Source organism: Monodon monoceros, unplaced genomic scaffold (genome assembly GCF_005190385.1).
Source record: "Monodon monoceros isolate NGI ecotype Baffin Bay Population unplaced genomic scaffold, NGI_Narwhal_1 Super_Scaffold_9, whole genome shotgun sequence".
NCBI lineage: Eukaryota > Metazoa > Chordata > Mammalia > Artiodactyla > Monodontidae > Monodon > Monodon monoceros.
The window spans coordinates 39,277,700-39,293,801 of NW_021703786.1; the positions used below are offsets into that span (position 1 = coordinate 39,277,700).

At 54.5% G+C, this 16,102-nt stretch overlaps 1 protein-coding gene across 11 annotated transcripts in view; it reads right to left on the minus strand.

Annotated features, from left to right (window-relative positions):
- Positions 1 to 6,297, minus strand: part of SLC47A2 (solute carrier family 47 member 2) — a 31,605-nt gene extending 25,308 nt beyond the window's left edge. For 10 of the 11 annotated variants that reach the window (XR_003791948.1, XR_003791949.1, XR_003791950.1 and 7 more), the window contains exons 1-2: positions 3,378 to 4,215; positions 107 to 151 (exon numbers count right to left, since the gene is read on the minus strand). Coding sequence is in view for 8 of the 11 variants with exons in the window: in XM_029211823.1 (XP_029067656.1) it covers positions 107 to 151; positions 3,378 to 3,400 (68 nt within the window). In the remaining 3 variants the exon portion in view is untranslated. Of the gene's footprint in view, positions 1 to 106; positions 152 to 3,377; positions 4,239 to 4,900; positions 4,970 to 5,191; positions 5,294 to 6,121 lie in introns of those variants that run through there. The other variant, XM_029211830.1, reaches the window with a different exon arrangement.
- Between the last annotated feature and the right edge of the window lie 9,805 nt (positions 6,298 to 16,102).

The window sequence follows — 16,102 nt, forward strand, 5'->3', positions numbered from 1 at the left end:
GGCCCCCGTGTGGCGATCAGGATGGGGCAAAGCGCAGAGGGGACCGCAGGCGCCCCGCCCACTGGAACGGGGTGGGGGCCGGGGCAGCTCCTCGAGGGCCCCCTACCTGGTTTTGCAGGTATTTGGCCAGCAGGCTGTAAAGAAAATTTGCCTGTATAAAGTAAACACACACGCGAAGTGAGCAACGACTACCGAAACACCACCAGACGGACACTAACAGGCACTTCTTAGATGAGGTGGGGCAACTGCCTCACCACGGTACCTCTGGAACCCCAGAGATGGGCTGTGTGCCAACCTGCGCTCCAGCCCCCGGCCTGGGACCAGCAGGGAGGTGGCCTGAGAGCCGCAGAGCTCCTGAGCCCAAACCCACAGGTCGGGACACCCTGGGCCTGGCTCGAGCCGCCAGAGACGAGGACCTGGAGGGGGCAGGCCTTGGACTGAGGGAGCGGGGGGGGGGGGGGCGGCAGCAGCCTCCGCAGAGCGGGTTGGAGACCCCACGGGGGTGGTGGGCCTTTCCCCGTCTGCCGAGGACAGAGAGGGCCTGTGCGTCAGTGTGTGTGTCAGGGGCACCGCCCTGTCCTTTCCGCCCTCTGTCAAGGCCTGGCCCGGGGCCTGCACCCCCTGTGCACCCTCCCCTCAGCCCTCCGCCTCTCTTCAGCACCGCTCAGTCAGCAAGAGCAAGGAGCTGGGTTCAGACACTGGCTCTGCCTCTTGTGAGCTGTGCGGCCTTGGGCAAGTTACTTAACCTCTCTGTGCCTCAGTTTCCTCACACACAATAACATGCGTGTGAATCCCTAATATTTATACATACGTTCATATACAAAGTTAACATTGCAAAGTGCTTACAAAACAGTATTTGGCACATTTAAGTGCTCCAAGAGTTAGGTAAGCATCGTGTAAACATCAAGAGTCATTATGATTCTTATTTTATTGGTAGTTAAACTCTGCAGCACCATTGTACAGGAGGGACTTTGTTTATTTGATTAAAAAGTTGCTGCCACAGTGATAACGTGATGTTTCCCCCTGACACAGCCCCAATGGCCCTGTTTGACAAGATACCTTCACTTGGTCTGAATAGCCAAAGGCTCGGAGGAGAAAAACCAGACTTTTCAGGTGGTTTCCATGATACAGAAGAAATGTGGAGCTGGCCAGGCCCCAAAGAGGTCATGGCACTGGCCTTCCAGACAGGAGGAGGGTGAGGCTGGGGCTCCCTGCCAGGCCTGGCATCCCCTGTGGGCACCCCGCACGCATTCACCCTGACCCGCCCCCTTCCCAGCCCCCTCCTTAAGAGCTCTATCCCCAGTGCTGGTGTGCAGAGGAGGATAGGGGGTGCCGGAGATGAGAAGATGGACTCCCCCGAAACAGCACTGCCACCTGGTACCGCGTGCACTGAACCACAGCAAATCAAACAGTGTAGCAATGGGTTGGGGGTGGACACACAGACCACTGGGTGGGTCTCGAATCTCAGAAACTGATCGGAGTGGATGGACTGCTTATTTAGTATTTAATAAATTAACAGAGAAAGGAGAGAATATTCGATGAGTCTTAGAAGAAGTCTGTTAGATTACGGTCTTAAATGTAACGACAGAAACCACTGAAAGGGTTCAGAGGAAATATAGGCAAATGCTTCTACAATTTGCAATGGGTTCATTGTTTTTAAGCCCAAAGACAGACATCATAAAGGATGGGATTTATGGGACTGTTACTATGCATTAAAAACTCTAAGTCAAAAGTATCGGGGCTTCCCTGGTGGCGCAGTGGTTGAGAGTCCACCTGCCGATGCAGGGGACACAGGTTCGTGCCCCGGTCCGGGAAGATCCCACATGCCGCGGAGCGGCTGGGCTCGTGCACCATGGCCGCTGATCCTGCGCGTCCGGAGCCTGTGCTCCACCACGGGAGAGGCCACAACAGTGAGAGGCCCGCATAACGCAAAAAAAAAAAAAAAAAAAAAAAAAAGTATCGAAAATTAGAAGGCAAGTGAAAAACTGAAAAATGTTTGTGACATGTCAAAGGGTTAAGAAATTATTTAACAAGAGTTAAAATAATTAAAAGGTGAACCCACTAAAATAAGCAAAGGATATGGACAATTCACAGAAGGAAAACAAATGATCAACAAATACACGAAAAAAATGCTCACCTTCATTAGCAATAAAATGCATGTTAAAATAACATTTCTAATTGGAAAAAAATTTTTAATAATACTCTGTGCTCATGAGAATATTGCTCTTGGGGGTAGAACTGGTACAAATTGGCATCAAAAGCCATTGACAGGGCTTCCCTGGTGACGCAGTGGTTGAGAATCTGCCTGCTAATGCAGGGGACATGGGTTCGAGCCCTGGTCTGGGAAGATCCCACGTGCCGGGGCGCAACTAGGCCCGTGAGCCACAACTACTGAGCCTGCACGTCTGGAGCCTGTGCTCCGCAACAAGAGAGGCCGCGACAGTGAGAGGCCCGCGCACCGCGATGAAGAGTGGCCCCCGCTTGCCACAACTAGAGAAAGCCCTCGCACAGAAACGAAGACCCAACACAGCCAAAAATTAAAAAAATAAATTAAAAGGGGAAAAAAAAAAAGCCATTGACAAAGCAACTCTAATTCCAATAACGCATCTTAAGGAAATCATTCCATATGTTCACAAAGATTTTTCTATAAGAATATTTATCACAATCTAATTTATAATAGTGACTATTGCAAACAACCTAAATACCTAACATGTAGGGATTGGTGAATAAATTATGGCACTAGGGGATACTACATCGCCTTTGAAATGGATATTGTGGAAGGCTATCAAGAGACTAATGACATATTTATTTGAAAGGGAAAAAACAGGTTATAATACAACATACACACATTGGCCCCGTTTCACACTACACATGAGTCTGTACGTTTGAACACACATGCCCACGAAGAGAAATAATCCTGGAGAGAAGGATTAACCTGTGTTCTCTCTGAGTGGTAGGATTACAGATTTGAATTTTTTCTTCCCCAGGCTTTCCAGAATTTCTCCCATAAATGGTTTTCTAATCAGAAAAACATGTTGTGCTACATTTAAAAAAAAATAATATTGTAATAACTTTTTCTTTTCTTTTTTTTTTTTTGACCTTGCTGTGCGGCATGTGGGATTGCAGTCCCCGACAAGGGATTGAACCTGTGCCCCCTGCAATGGAAGTGCGGGGTCTTAACCCCTGGACTGCCAGGGAAGTCCCCATGCTACTTTTTAAAAGTTCAATCTGCACCAACCAAAATGAGAACTTTTCTCTGGCCCCTTCGGCCGCCAGCATGAGGGCCGATGGCCTCCCCAGCTGATGGGGAGACAGGCAAAAAGCCAGAATCTTGGGGACTGTGGGCCCAACCTCCCCAAGTTCAGCAGAAGACTTACCGGGAGCGCTGGGATGTAAACATGCACGTACTCCTGGGCCAGCCTGCGGGAGAACCAGGGCTCTGAGCGGAGCAGCCTGCGCCCCCGGGTGTGAGGAGAGGCTTCAGCAGCCTTTACCCCTGAGACAAGACCCCCAAGTCAAGTGGAACCTCAGTGGTTGGGGGAGGCTGCCACCACGTGCTAGGAAGGCGCAGGAGGAGGGGCCCAAGGACCCAACCACGGGGTCTCAGGGCTGAGGGACTTGAATTTGGGGTGACGTGTGGTTTGTAAGGGAGAAAAAAGGTTCTATCACATCAAGAAATAACCAAATTCCATGCGCATAATATTAAACGAGCAAGGTGTTCCCATGAGGGGCCAAATCTAAAATTAATAACAAAGCACGTGATTCATCAGAAGTCGGGCTCAGTCCTGTTTCCACTGTTTGGAATTTGGGGTGGTGCACCCTTCACTTCTTCAAAAAGCATCTCTGAGGCTCCAACCACACGCTGGGACACAAACACAAACACCACGCAAATCCTGTCTTTTCCTCCTCAGTTAAAACTGGCCGTTGATCTGCCCCCTGCTGGCCACGGCTGGAGCAGCAGGCTGCGCGGGAGCAACTCCAAAGCAACCCCGCAACGTCCCAGAGGGGCCGCGCTCGCGACAGCTCGGGGCCCAGAGAAGCGCGGGGCCCGGGGGTGGGCTTCGCCAGGGGTCCCCCCGCCCGGGGTACCTGGACACGGCCGGGTCCTGCCTGCAGAGCAGCAGGATGTGCTGGGTGTTGAGGAAGAGCGCCCAGCAGGGAAAGCAACAGAGCAGCAGAACCAGCGCGCCGCGCTGCAGGATGACTCCCACGTGCTTCCTGTTGGGGCTGCCGAAGCTCTGAAACACAGCGCGTCAGCGCCCACGCCCCGCGCACCTGCCCGCCGCCCCGGGGGCCCTGCCAGGGCTGGGGGGCGGGCGGGCGCCGCAGGCTCCCGGCAGGGCGGGGTGGGGCAGCCCTCCATCGCACCCGGGGCGGCCACTGCGGGGGCGCGGCCTGCTCACAGAGGGACAGCAGCAGCTGTTTGCCGAGCCCCAGCCTCCGTCCGCCCGTCGCGCCTGGCTCGCCAACAGCTCCCGATGGGGGAGGCATCGCCCCCCGCCCCCCGGCACGAGAGCACCTGCCAAGTCTCCCTGGGGGTGAGCGGCAGCCAGGCCCACCGTGAGCCCGGGACCCCCGGAGCCAAGCCCCGCTGGGCTGTGGGCCCCCGAGAGCTGGAGGCCCCGTCCGTGGGCCCTCGCACTTGAGGTCAGGGGACTGTCTTTCCCTCCAGGGCTCTCTCGCCCGGCTGCCCGGGCTCTTTTCAAGGGGAGGGTCTGGTCCCTGCAGCACGTGGCCCTTGGGGGTGGGTGTTCCAGGGACAGGTGCCCCAGCCCAGGGCCTGACGAGCTCCCAGATCCAGGGGACATTACGGGGCCTCAGGTGGGCCCCCAGCCCCACCGTTTCTGCAGCAGCTGAAGGACTGGCTCTGCCCCTGCCAGGCTCTCGGAGGCCCACCTACCTGGGACATTAAGGTGTCACAGGCAGAGGACAAGCCAAATCCAATGGAAACTCCGCAGACATTGACAAACTGGAGGCACACACAGGAGAGAGCGCAGTCTGTCAGGCAGAGCCCGAGGGGGGACCCTGTGCCTGGGGGGTTGCCCAGCAGCCCGTGACCCGTCCTGGCCGGGCCCTGCCCGCGCCGTGTGGTGTGCCTTGGGCGAGGCCCTGAGGTCCCGCTGTGCCCTTAGGCTGTCTCTTCTCCCCGGAGCCCAGGGGGGAAGGTCCCTGCGGCCCTGGCCGTACTCACGGCCACCGAGAGGGTCACTGCCGCCAGCTCCACCTTGCCCAGGTGTCCGCAGAACACCGAGCTCACAACGTAGGTCATGAAGTTCAGCATCTGGAAGAGGAACTGGAGGACGGCGGCCACGGTCAAGGGCCCCTCAGTCCTACCGACCCCTCACAGCCCAGCCCCACCAGAGAGGCTCTCCAGGCCCTGCGAGGCCGAGCAAAGACCCGCAAAAGCCCCTCGAGGCCACAGGGCAAGTCACCCAGAGCGGGGGAGCGAGCATGCGGCCGAGGCTGCTGCAGCAGCCAGGCTGGGTGATGGGAGGCCCGGGTCCCGCCCCATCCCCCGCTGCGCAACTGTGTTAACCCCTGAGCCCCGGTCTCCCCGCCAAGCAGCACCCAGCACAGGGGCTGGAGAGGGTACCGCTGGCGATGCTATCGTCACCAGCTCATCAGGCCACGCACAGAGGAGCGGGGTTCAAGACACCAAAACCTTAGGAACGGCTCTGTCCAGGGGCTGGGATTAGAAAGAAGTTTTTTCTAACTTTTCGTGTTGACTGAAACTCATACAGCGAGCACATATTTATTAGTCTTTACGGTCAGGAAAAAATGCATCTAAGCCATTTTCCCTTTGGAAATAAAACAGGCAGAGGCTGCCTTTCTCCTGCAGCAGGGGACCTCACTCGCCCTCTCGGCTTTCAGCCCAGCCTTCCCGTGGGTTCCCGAAGGACACGCCTGCCCCTTCTGATGGGGTGGGGGGGGGGGGGGGGGGGGGGGGGGGGCTGCCCGCTGCTGAGGGGGTCAGGCCCTGCCAGGCTCTGGGCAGTATAGCCCCTGGGGCCACCTGGACACGGTCATCATGGGCAGTTTCTGGGCAAGGTCGTGAGCAGCCCCTGCCCGGCCCTCGCGTCATGCCTGGGTGGCGGCCCTCCACCCACCGCCACCTCCTTACCAGGGGTCCAGAAAGGACAACGAGCGTCCTCGCCTCGGCCCCGAAGCCGACAGGGACCAGCCTGCGGAGGGCAGGGCAGCGGCTCCCTCGGCCCTGGGGGACCATGTCCCGGGGGCCGTCCATTCCGAGCCCAGGCAGCAGCCACGCCGCAGGCCAGAGCACCCGCGCAGCCAGCCTCGCCCAGCCGGCCGGGGCACCGCACAGCCTGGCTAATGAGTAAAGGCTGGGAGGAGGGGCTGTGCCACCCAAGGGACCAGCCCTGCCCCCCGGCCCACGTGCTGCCTGGCCCACTGGCCCCAGACAGGACAGAGCCCTGGGCCCCCAGAGTCACCAGGCTGACCCCTCCCAGGGGTTCAGCAGCAAAGGCCCAGGAGGAACAGGTGTGGGCAGGCCTGGGGGGCCCTGAGGACTCCCAGGCCCAGATGAAGAGAGGCAGACTCGCACTCCCGGGTGGCAGAGCCAGGTTCCGGTGGGCGGGTGAGGTGGAGGGGGCGCCCAGGGCCAGTTCTAACGAGGGGCCAACTGCTCTCTGCCCCCCCCAGACGGAGGGCATTTGGTGGACCAGCCTGCAGGGCACACTCATCGTCCGGAGGGCAGGTCCTTGTCTCACAAATGGTGACAGGAAACCCACGACTTCTTCCATTTCCCTCTGCTGAAGCTCTCTGTCCCCAGGCTACCCTCGGGATCGCTGCCCGGAGCCTTCTGGGAGCAAGACAGGGCTGTGGGAATTCCCGACCGTCCACCAGCGCGGGAACTGCTCCCTCTGGGTTGGGAGCTTCCCAGGCCTCCCAGGTGCTGACTTTGAAACAACCGCTTCCAGCCTTTCCCAGCGAACGCCCCACTCTTGTCGCAGTGACTGCACGTTGAGCCAGTGCCACGTGCAGTGCCTGCGGGCTCTGCCCCCAGTTCAGTTTTCCAGGATTTCAGCCCAGGGGCGCCGGCACGGAGTCTCCGAGCAGAGCAGCCAACCAGCCCTGCGCATCACCCCGCAGCCGGGTGAGAACTGCGGGGTCAGCGAGCCCCTCTCCACGGCCCACCGCTGTCAGGGGCAGCCGTGCAGACCCCCCACTGGACACGATCAGCAGTTCAGCTCTCGGCAACAGGGCCACGGACCCTGGGACCTCGGGAACCTCTCCCTTCTCAGGTGAGAACTTGTCCCCAAGCCCCTGGCCCAGGGCACTGTGGCCTCCCATCTCCTCCCTCCTGCCAACGTTTGTGTCATTCGTGGCTCCTTAGTGGAAACAGGAGAAACTAACTTGAGATGGTGTGGAGGGAGGGGGGAGAGGGGCCAGTGTTGGCACGTGACCTAGAAGCAAGCCGAGCAGCTAGAATGAGAAAATCTGGGTTTTTAAGGGCAAGCCCACGAGATGATTAAGCTCCAAACACCTCCAGCCCCAGAGGGAGATTCTGGAAGACGGGCAGGGCCAACCTGTGACAGCAACAGAGGGGAAAGAGTGGGAAGGAGGGGGGCTGGGGACCACCTGGAGGGGGCCAGGTTGGCTCCCCCAAAGGATGGGATGCTGAACAGATAAAAAAATGGTATCACCTGTATACCCAAAACTTAAGTGTCTTAAATCAGCCACCACTTACATCACGTGGGCTGCCGGGATCAGCTGGGTAGTGCTTTTACTGCACCTGTGTCTATGTGTCCGCTGTTGCCCCGAGGCTCGCCTGGGTGGAATGGTCCACCGTGGATGCCTGTGGTCAGTGGGCACTCCGCTGGGGCCCCGTCCTCCTTCACGGGACCTCTCTGGGCAGCCTGGCACCTCATGGCGTGGAGCTGGCCTGACGAGGGAACGTTCCAGGAGTGCAAGAGGAAGCCGCGTCCATGTCAACACCCAGCTGGGAAGTTTCACAGGTCACCTCTGACTGTTGGCCATCGCTAACCGCAGGGCTGGCCCACGCTCACAAGAGGAAGCAGCGTCCACCTCCTGACGGGAAGAGCTGGAGACCCTGAAGCTTCTGGGACCCGCCCCCCTCCTCTGTCCCATCTCCATCCCCTCCCCTCCTGTCCCCCTCCCCATGCCCCGACCCTGAACGAGGGCAGAGTGGTGAGGGGCTCAGGCCTGCCGAGGACCCTCACAGGGAAGAAGGACCCAAAGCTACCAGGTCCTGGGAATGGTGGGGGTGGTGAGGGGAAGGGGGTGGAGAGTCACTGCAAGCCCCCAACACACACTGGGGTCAGGGAGGCTTGCAACCAAGGAGAGGGAGTCTCCCCTGGAACTGGTTCCGGTGCCCGGCAGCCTCATTGTGCCACGAGGCACTGGAGCATGCCCCGAAGGGCTCAGTGACTCAGTAAGGAAGCATGTGTGGAACCGGAACAGAAGCCACTGGCCTGGACAAATTGGGTGGCCTAGCAACCTCGGGGGTGTGGGGCGGACCTCGGGCTCCCCTGTTGCCACAGGCCCACCGCAGCAGATGCCAACACAGAGCCATCCAAGGAGGACGCCGTCTCCGGCTGCAACTCCTGCAGCACCAAGAGGTCGAGGCCCCCTGGGGGTAGGCCTGGCCTGTGGGCCCTGCCTTCAGGCAACTGACAGCCCAGGGACCTGCGAGGCACAGCTGGGGCCGGGCCCCTGCAAACCTTTCCTCACTTGGTTACACTTCACCAGGCCCAAAGGCGTTACATTTGCCCTTTGGCTGCGCTCAGCCCTGCACCCCCAGTCCAGGGGGCCAATGTTCCTCTCTGACCCCTCCTCCCTGCCCTGTGACTGCCAAACACCCAGCTCTCCACTGGGGAGTGAGGGACTCTGGCCTGGTCCCTCAGCTCCCCATACATCATCAGGGCAAAGGACAGCCGGGCAGGACCAACACCTGCAAAATGCCCAAGGCCACCCCTGAGCCCCCAACCCCCCCAGATCTGGCAACCGCTTCCCTCTCTACCTCCGCCCAACCCCTGTTTCCTCCATCCCTCACCCCTCCCTCCTCCAGCCAGACTTCACTAGGCACCTTCCCCACAGAAACGCCTGGGCTCAGGTCCTGGTGGGACGTCAAGGTGGGCAAGGGTTGGGGATGGCCAAGCCTCAGCAGTGACTGGAGGTCCTCATGGGGGACCTGCCAAGTTCAAGGGCTCCCAAAGCCCAAAAGATGGGGGGGGTGCATTTCCAGCTGGGGAGAAGTTTACAAAAATGAAAATGAATACTATTCAGTGCTAAAAAGAAACGGGCTATCAAGCCATGAAAAGACATGGAGGGCCTTGCTGACCCTGAAGGGACTAACCCTCCAGGGCCAGCCCATTCCCAGAGATACGAACAACTCTGCCTGCAAACAAGAGCAAACAACTCTGCACCTTTCACAGCAAACCAGCCACCATGTCCCTCAGGGCTCTGGGCCACCATCCAGCTGCCTTAATCACCCCAGAGCAGGTACCAGACACCTCGGCAGAGTCGTAGGCCTCAGAGCCGGCCGAGGTTATTCAAACGAGCCAATCTGAAGCCTGTTTGCCCTGCCTCAGCTGTTTACTCCCCAGAAAGTACGGGAAAGGCTCTTGCCCACGTTTCCCCTCCTGACTGACCTTGGTGCTTCCCCCAGTGGCCTGTATGTCATGTCCCCACCTCTTGGGAACTGTGAGTGGTCGTCTCCTGATCTATTGGCCCTGCCATCCCTGAATAATAATAAAACCTACATTTTAAAACAGTCTAGAAAAAGGGGAGGAAAACCTTCGTTACTCAGGCACCCAAAGCCTGTGACAACCAGAGGTCTGGGCAGCCTTCCTGCCCCAGGCGTGCTGCTATGAGGCAGCCTAGGTTGTGTCCTCAGCCCTTCCATCCAAAGACACCCTCACGAGGGGAGTGCTGGGCAGGAGGTGGAAGGGGGACCGCAGTGTGTAGCACTGTGGGAGGTACGCCCTCCAAAAAAAAAGCATCGTAGGTAGGGGCAGGATCAAGATCGAGGTGATGGAACAAATTAGAAAATGTAGGCTTTGTGTATCGTACAGGAAATCAGTACAGGAAATCAGATCCATAGTGTATATGGATCAGTCGGTTCAGCTGCGCTCCCCTGGCTTTCCTTCATGACTACAAAATGGCTGCAGCAGCCCCGAGCATCTCATTCCCTTCCCCTCACCCCCACCTGTGACAACATCCATATTCAAATCTCTGTCTCAGGCCACTTTTGGGAGCAAGATAACTTTCCCAGAAGTTCCCCAACTAACTTCCTCTAGTATCACACACACCCATGCTGAAGCTCATCTCCAGGGGATGGGAAGACCAAATTCGGAGTTAAACCAGCAGTTCTAACCCTTGACTGAATTTTAGAATCACCTGGGGGCTTCCCTGCTGGTCCAGTGGTTAAGATTCTGTGCTTCCAGTGCAGAGGTCGCGGGTTCAATCCCTGGTCAGGGAACTAAGATCTCACGTGCTGCGTGGCACAGCCAAAAAAAAAAAATCACCTTGGAAGCTTTTTAAAAAAATATCACTACCCAAGTCCCACCACAGATGTTCCAAGTTAAGGCCCAGGAAGCAATTTCTTTTCCTTTTCTCTTTAACTTCTTATCGAAGTATAACATTCATACAGAACGGTACACATAGAAGTGAACAACGCCACGAGTTTTCATAAATTGAATGCACCTGAGTAACCAGCAGCCAGCTCAAGAAACAGTTTTTTACTTCACTAGCCTCCTCTAAGGCCCCTGGCGTCGTGTTCAGTCACTATTCCCACCGACAATAATCACTGTCTTGATTTTTAGCACCAGGGAATTCCAATGCCGGGCATTCTTAGACCCACCCGGGTAACTTCCCTGAGTGCCGCTTGGGCTGAGAACCACTGGGCTGACACCTCCGCCCACCTTCCCAGCACATTGCTGCCCTAGCCCACCCCCAACTAATTCCCTTGGCAAAGATGAAGGCCTTGGGAGGTGCCAAGCTCACCATTACTTCTTAGATCAATAGATGCAAGTCCCGAGGCCACCTTTCCTAGGCCTGGCCCATGTGGCAGGGGCCTCCTGAGCCCGGCCTACTGTTGCTTCTCCCCACTTACCCTAGTTGTCCCTGAGATGACCCTTCCAGAAACTGCTGGGGCTGTCAGAGCTCAGTGACCTGCTACTACTCGCCCGCCGCCCCCCTTGACCCGGCCAACCCCCATCCCGAATCGGAGGGTTTGGAAGCACCCGGTGGGCTGGGAGAGCCCAGCGCCCAGGAAGGCTTACGCTGGGGGAGCGCACGGTCAGGGGGCAGCTGCTTACCTGCCGGGGGAGCCCTCAGGGACGCCTCAGCCTTGACAGCCGTGGTCTGTCCGGCCCCCGCAGATGCCATCCAGGGAGCCACGGTGAGGGCTTGGGCGCCCAGCCGCAGAGAGCCCTCCCGAGCACGAACCCCGAGCTCAGGCCACTGTAGTCAGCAGGTACGGAGCAGCTAGCCTCAAACGAGGGTCTTTACTGAGGTCAAGGCAGGCCGAGCGCGCGCATCGCCTCGAGGGCCAACACGGGATCCACGCCGGAGCGCAAACGAGCCCGAGCTTTAGGCGGCTCACGTGGGAGCAACCGCCTCGATCTAAAATGAGCCTTAATTCAGACCAGCCTTGCGCGCAGCCTGCGCGGATTACCGAGGCCCCGGCGCCCCGAGGGGAAAGCCGATCAGGCGTCAGGCAAGGTAGCACGAGGTGCACGCAGCGCACCAGACCCTGCGGACCCCACCCACCGTGCCCGGCGGCGGGGGTGGGGCGGGGGGGGGCCGGGGGGGCCGGGGGGCGGGTCCACATGCCACGTGATCACCTCTCCGCCACAGTTTATGGGCGGCTAAGGCAAGGCTGGGCCAATCAGATTCTCTCCCAGGACTTCGGGGGTGGGCATGGAGCTGGGTCCGAGAGAAGGCGGGGCTGGAGGCGCAGCTCTGCGCAGACTTGGCCAGGCCCCGGCAAGGCAGGAGGGAATCCTGCACTAAACAGGGTGCTGGGGGCCTGGAGCAGTGGAGGCATACATGTGGGAGGAGAAGAGAAGGGCAGCCCCAGTGAGGGGCAGAGATGGGAGACCCTGTGCCCCGCTGGGGAGGGGCCACCGTTTCATTCATTCATTCACTCATTTGGTTTTTTCAGTGTCTTCCATGTCCGGTGCCTTTGTGTCCTGGCTGTCCCTTTTCCTACGAGATGATGCCCCATCGTTCCAGCCTCACGTTTTACTGGAGATGATGTGAGTGGAGGTCACTGGGCAACCTCCTGACCCCTGCACCTGCCACTTCTCCCCACCCCAGCCTCCTGTCTTCATAGTGACCTCGCTGAGCAAACCCCTGCCTTACTTACTGTCCTTCACGTGGTCTTGCTAGGGAGACAGACCTCCTAGCATGAAGGGTCAAGGATGCTCCCAAGACCACGGAGCAAGCCCCTCCCTGACCCATCAGATCCTAGCCAGCCTGGGAGGCAAGAGGACACCCCTCCCCCACTTTCTGTCACACCAGCACCCCTTTAATGAGGCGGTCTGTTGAACCCAACTGTTTGCTCAGGGGAGAGTTCAGTTAAATAAACAAGGAGGCCTACATAAGCAAATCAGCACATAAGCCTGTAAATGCCTCAACGCCAGGAGGTCAAAGCCTAAGGACAACCAATCACAAACAGCCAACCAAGAGTAGTCAGATTCTTAGAATGGTTGCTAGGGGCTTGAGCATAAGGTGGAATGGGGAGTTGCTATTTGAGTCAGTGTAGAAATTCAGTTTTGCAAGATGAAAAGAGTTCTAGAGATGGGTGACAGCCATGTCTGCACAACAATAGGAACGCATTTAATACCATTAAACTACACCATGCACAAAAATAAATTCAAAATGGATTAAAGACTTAAATGTAAGAACTGAAACCACAACCAAAAAACAAAGACAAAACTTCTTGAAGAAAACCTAGGCAGTAAGCTCTTTGACACCGACCTTAGTAATTTTTTTTTTTTGCATATGTCTCCTCAGGCAAGGCAAACAAAACCAAAAGCGACCTTTCTGACAAGGGTTTAATACCCAGATTATACAAAGCACTCATACCACTCAACACCAAAAACCCAGACAGCCTGATCTTTACAGATGGGCAAAGGACCTGAACAGACATTTTTGCAAAGAAGACATACAGATGGCCAAGAGGCACATGAAAAGATGCTCAACATCACTAATCATCAGGGAAACGAAAATCAAAACCACAGTGAGACATCACCTCACACCTGTCAGAACGGCTACTAGCAAAATACAACGAGTACTGGCAAGGATGAAGAGAAAAGGGAACACTCGTGCACTGTTGGTGGGAATGTAAATTGGTGCAGCCACTATGGAGAACAGCCTGGAGGCTCCTCCCAAAATTAAAAACAGAACTATCACATCATCCAACAATTAACATGTGGGTATTTTTCTGAAGAAAACAAAAACACTAATTCAAAAAGATATGTACACCCCTATGTTCACTGCAGCATTATTTACAATAGCCAAGATATGGAAGCAACCTAAATGCCCAGAGATAAAGAAAATGTGGTGTATATATTTATGAAATGGAATACTGCTCAGCCATAAAAAGAATGAAATCTTGCCATCTGCAACAACATGGATGGACCTAGAGGGCGTTATGCTAAGTGAAATCTAAAAAACAAAACAAACAAACATAACAAAACAGAAACAGAGTTATAGATAGAAAACAAACAGGTGGTTGTCAGAGGGGCGGTGGTGAAGCGAGGAAAGATAGATGAGGGAGATTAAGAAGTACAAACTTCCAGTGGTAAAATCAATGAGTCACGGGTATTAAGTGTACAGTGTGGGTAACACCGTCAATAACTATGTAATATCTTTGCATAGCGACATATCTAACTAGACTTACCGTGGTGTTTGAAATGTATAGAAATATCAAATCACTCATTTGTGCACAGGAACTAACATAATGTAGATTAATTATACTTCAGAAACAAAATAACAAACTCGTAGAAAGAGATCAGATTTGTGGTTAACAGAGGCAATGGGTGGGGGGAGGGAGTGGGAAGGTTGAGGGCAGTGGAACTTCCAGTTATAAGGTAAACAACTGTTAGGGATGTAATGTACAACATGATGAAAGGAACACTGCTGTGTATTACATATGAAAGTGATTAAGAGAGTAAATCCTAAGAGTTCTCATCACAAGGAAAATATTTTTTCCTATTTCTTTAATTTTGTATCTGTATGAGATGATAGATGTTCACTAAACTTACGGTGATAATCATTTCGTGATGTATGTAAGTCAAATCATTATGCTGTACTCAAACAAGCAGTGCTGTATGTCAATTAAATCAATAAAACTGGAAGAAAAATAAAATAGAATTACAAAGAAGAAAAAAAACAGCCAACCAGAAAGTGAAGGCAATCCAAGTGTCCACTGAGGGATAAACAAAATGTGATCTATTCATTCAATGGACTATTATTCATCCTTAAAAAGGAAGGAAATCCTGACAGATGCCACACAACACATCAACAGTATGAACATTGAGGACATCATTCTAAGTGAAACCAGCCAGTCACCAAAAGACACACACTAATGAGGTATCATTTGAGGTCCCTGGAGTCACCAAATTCATAGATACAGAAAGTAGAGTGGTGGTTGCCAAGGGCTGGGGGAGGGGGAGGGGAGGTTATTGTTTAATGAGTATAGAGTTTCAGTTTTGCAAGATGAAAAGAGTTCTGGGGATTGGTTGCATGACAGACTTAACACCACTGAGCTATATACACTCTGAAATGTTTAAGATGTTTAATTTTAGATTATGTGTATTTTACCACAATTGAAAAAAAATTTTTTAAGATTTTTTTTTATTATTTATTTTTGGCTGCATCGGGTCTTAGCTGCGGCACGCAGGATCTTCGTCGCGGCCCACGGGCTTCTCTCTCTAGTTGTGGCGCGCGGGCTCCACAGTGCATGAGCTCTGTAGTTTGCGGCACGTGGGCTCTAGTTGAGGCGTGTGAGCTCAGTAGTTGTGGCGCGTGGACTCAGTTGCCCACACTATGTGGGATCTTAGTTCCCTGACCAGGGATCTAACCCACGTCCCCTTCATTGTGAGGTGGATTCTCTACCACTGGACCACCAGGGAAGTCCCTACCACAATTCAAAATTTTAAAAACAAATTTTTTTAAGCCACACAGAAAGTACTGACACAAGAAGTAAATGAGCTAACATATATGGAAGTGCCTGGAACATCGTAGGCATCTAATAGACGTTAGAGTCTTTTTTCTTTCTTTCTTCGTTAAACCCTGGTCCTTGATTCCTGATGTTCTAAAGGTATGCACCAGATGAGACTAACTTATTAGAGGCCCAGAATTTACCTTTAGGTCAAGGAACACTGCACAAATCCTTGAGATGCTTTTCTTAAGTAGGTTAAATAATCTGCATAACAGATTTTGTTGCATAACAAATATTTTTGAAGAAGGAGGAGAAAGAGAAGGAGGAGGAGGAGAAAAGGATTCAAGAGAAAAATGAGCGTGGCTCGCGGCATTTTCATCTGTAGAGATTTCCTGCAGAATGTGTGTTGAGTTTAGGAGGGTGTGTAGAGGTGTCTCTCGATTATGTGCTAATTGGACCAGCAGCATGAGACACATCATCACATTTGATCTTGTCCCAACCTTTTCAGGTAGATATGCTTATCTCCAATTTACAAATGAGAGAACCAAAGCTCAGGGAAATACAGAGCTTGCCCAAATAAAGTGGCGGGGCCAGAATATGAGGCTGGGTCTGTGTCATCTCAAAGCACACTTTCTTTCTGCTCCATCTGGGATGGCAAGAGTTTTCCTCCAGCCTGCCAGCTCTTCATGGATGTTACCTTGCACTGCTGTGCTGTGAACCTCAGACAGTTCAGTAGACGAGTTCTGCGATCAACTCGCAATGTCTGCCATGGGCGTTGTGTAGAGGAGACACAGTACGTGTGATTTGCAACTGCCTCTCCAGCCTGTATCACGCTGAGCACAGGTTTGGAGCAGAAAGGGGAAGAAAACTTTTCTCTGTCTGTCTAGCAACTCTTGGCCTGTTCTCTGAAGAACTCGGTGTTGAAATGCTCCTCCTGCCAGGGTA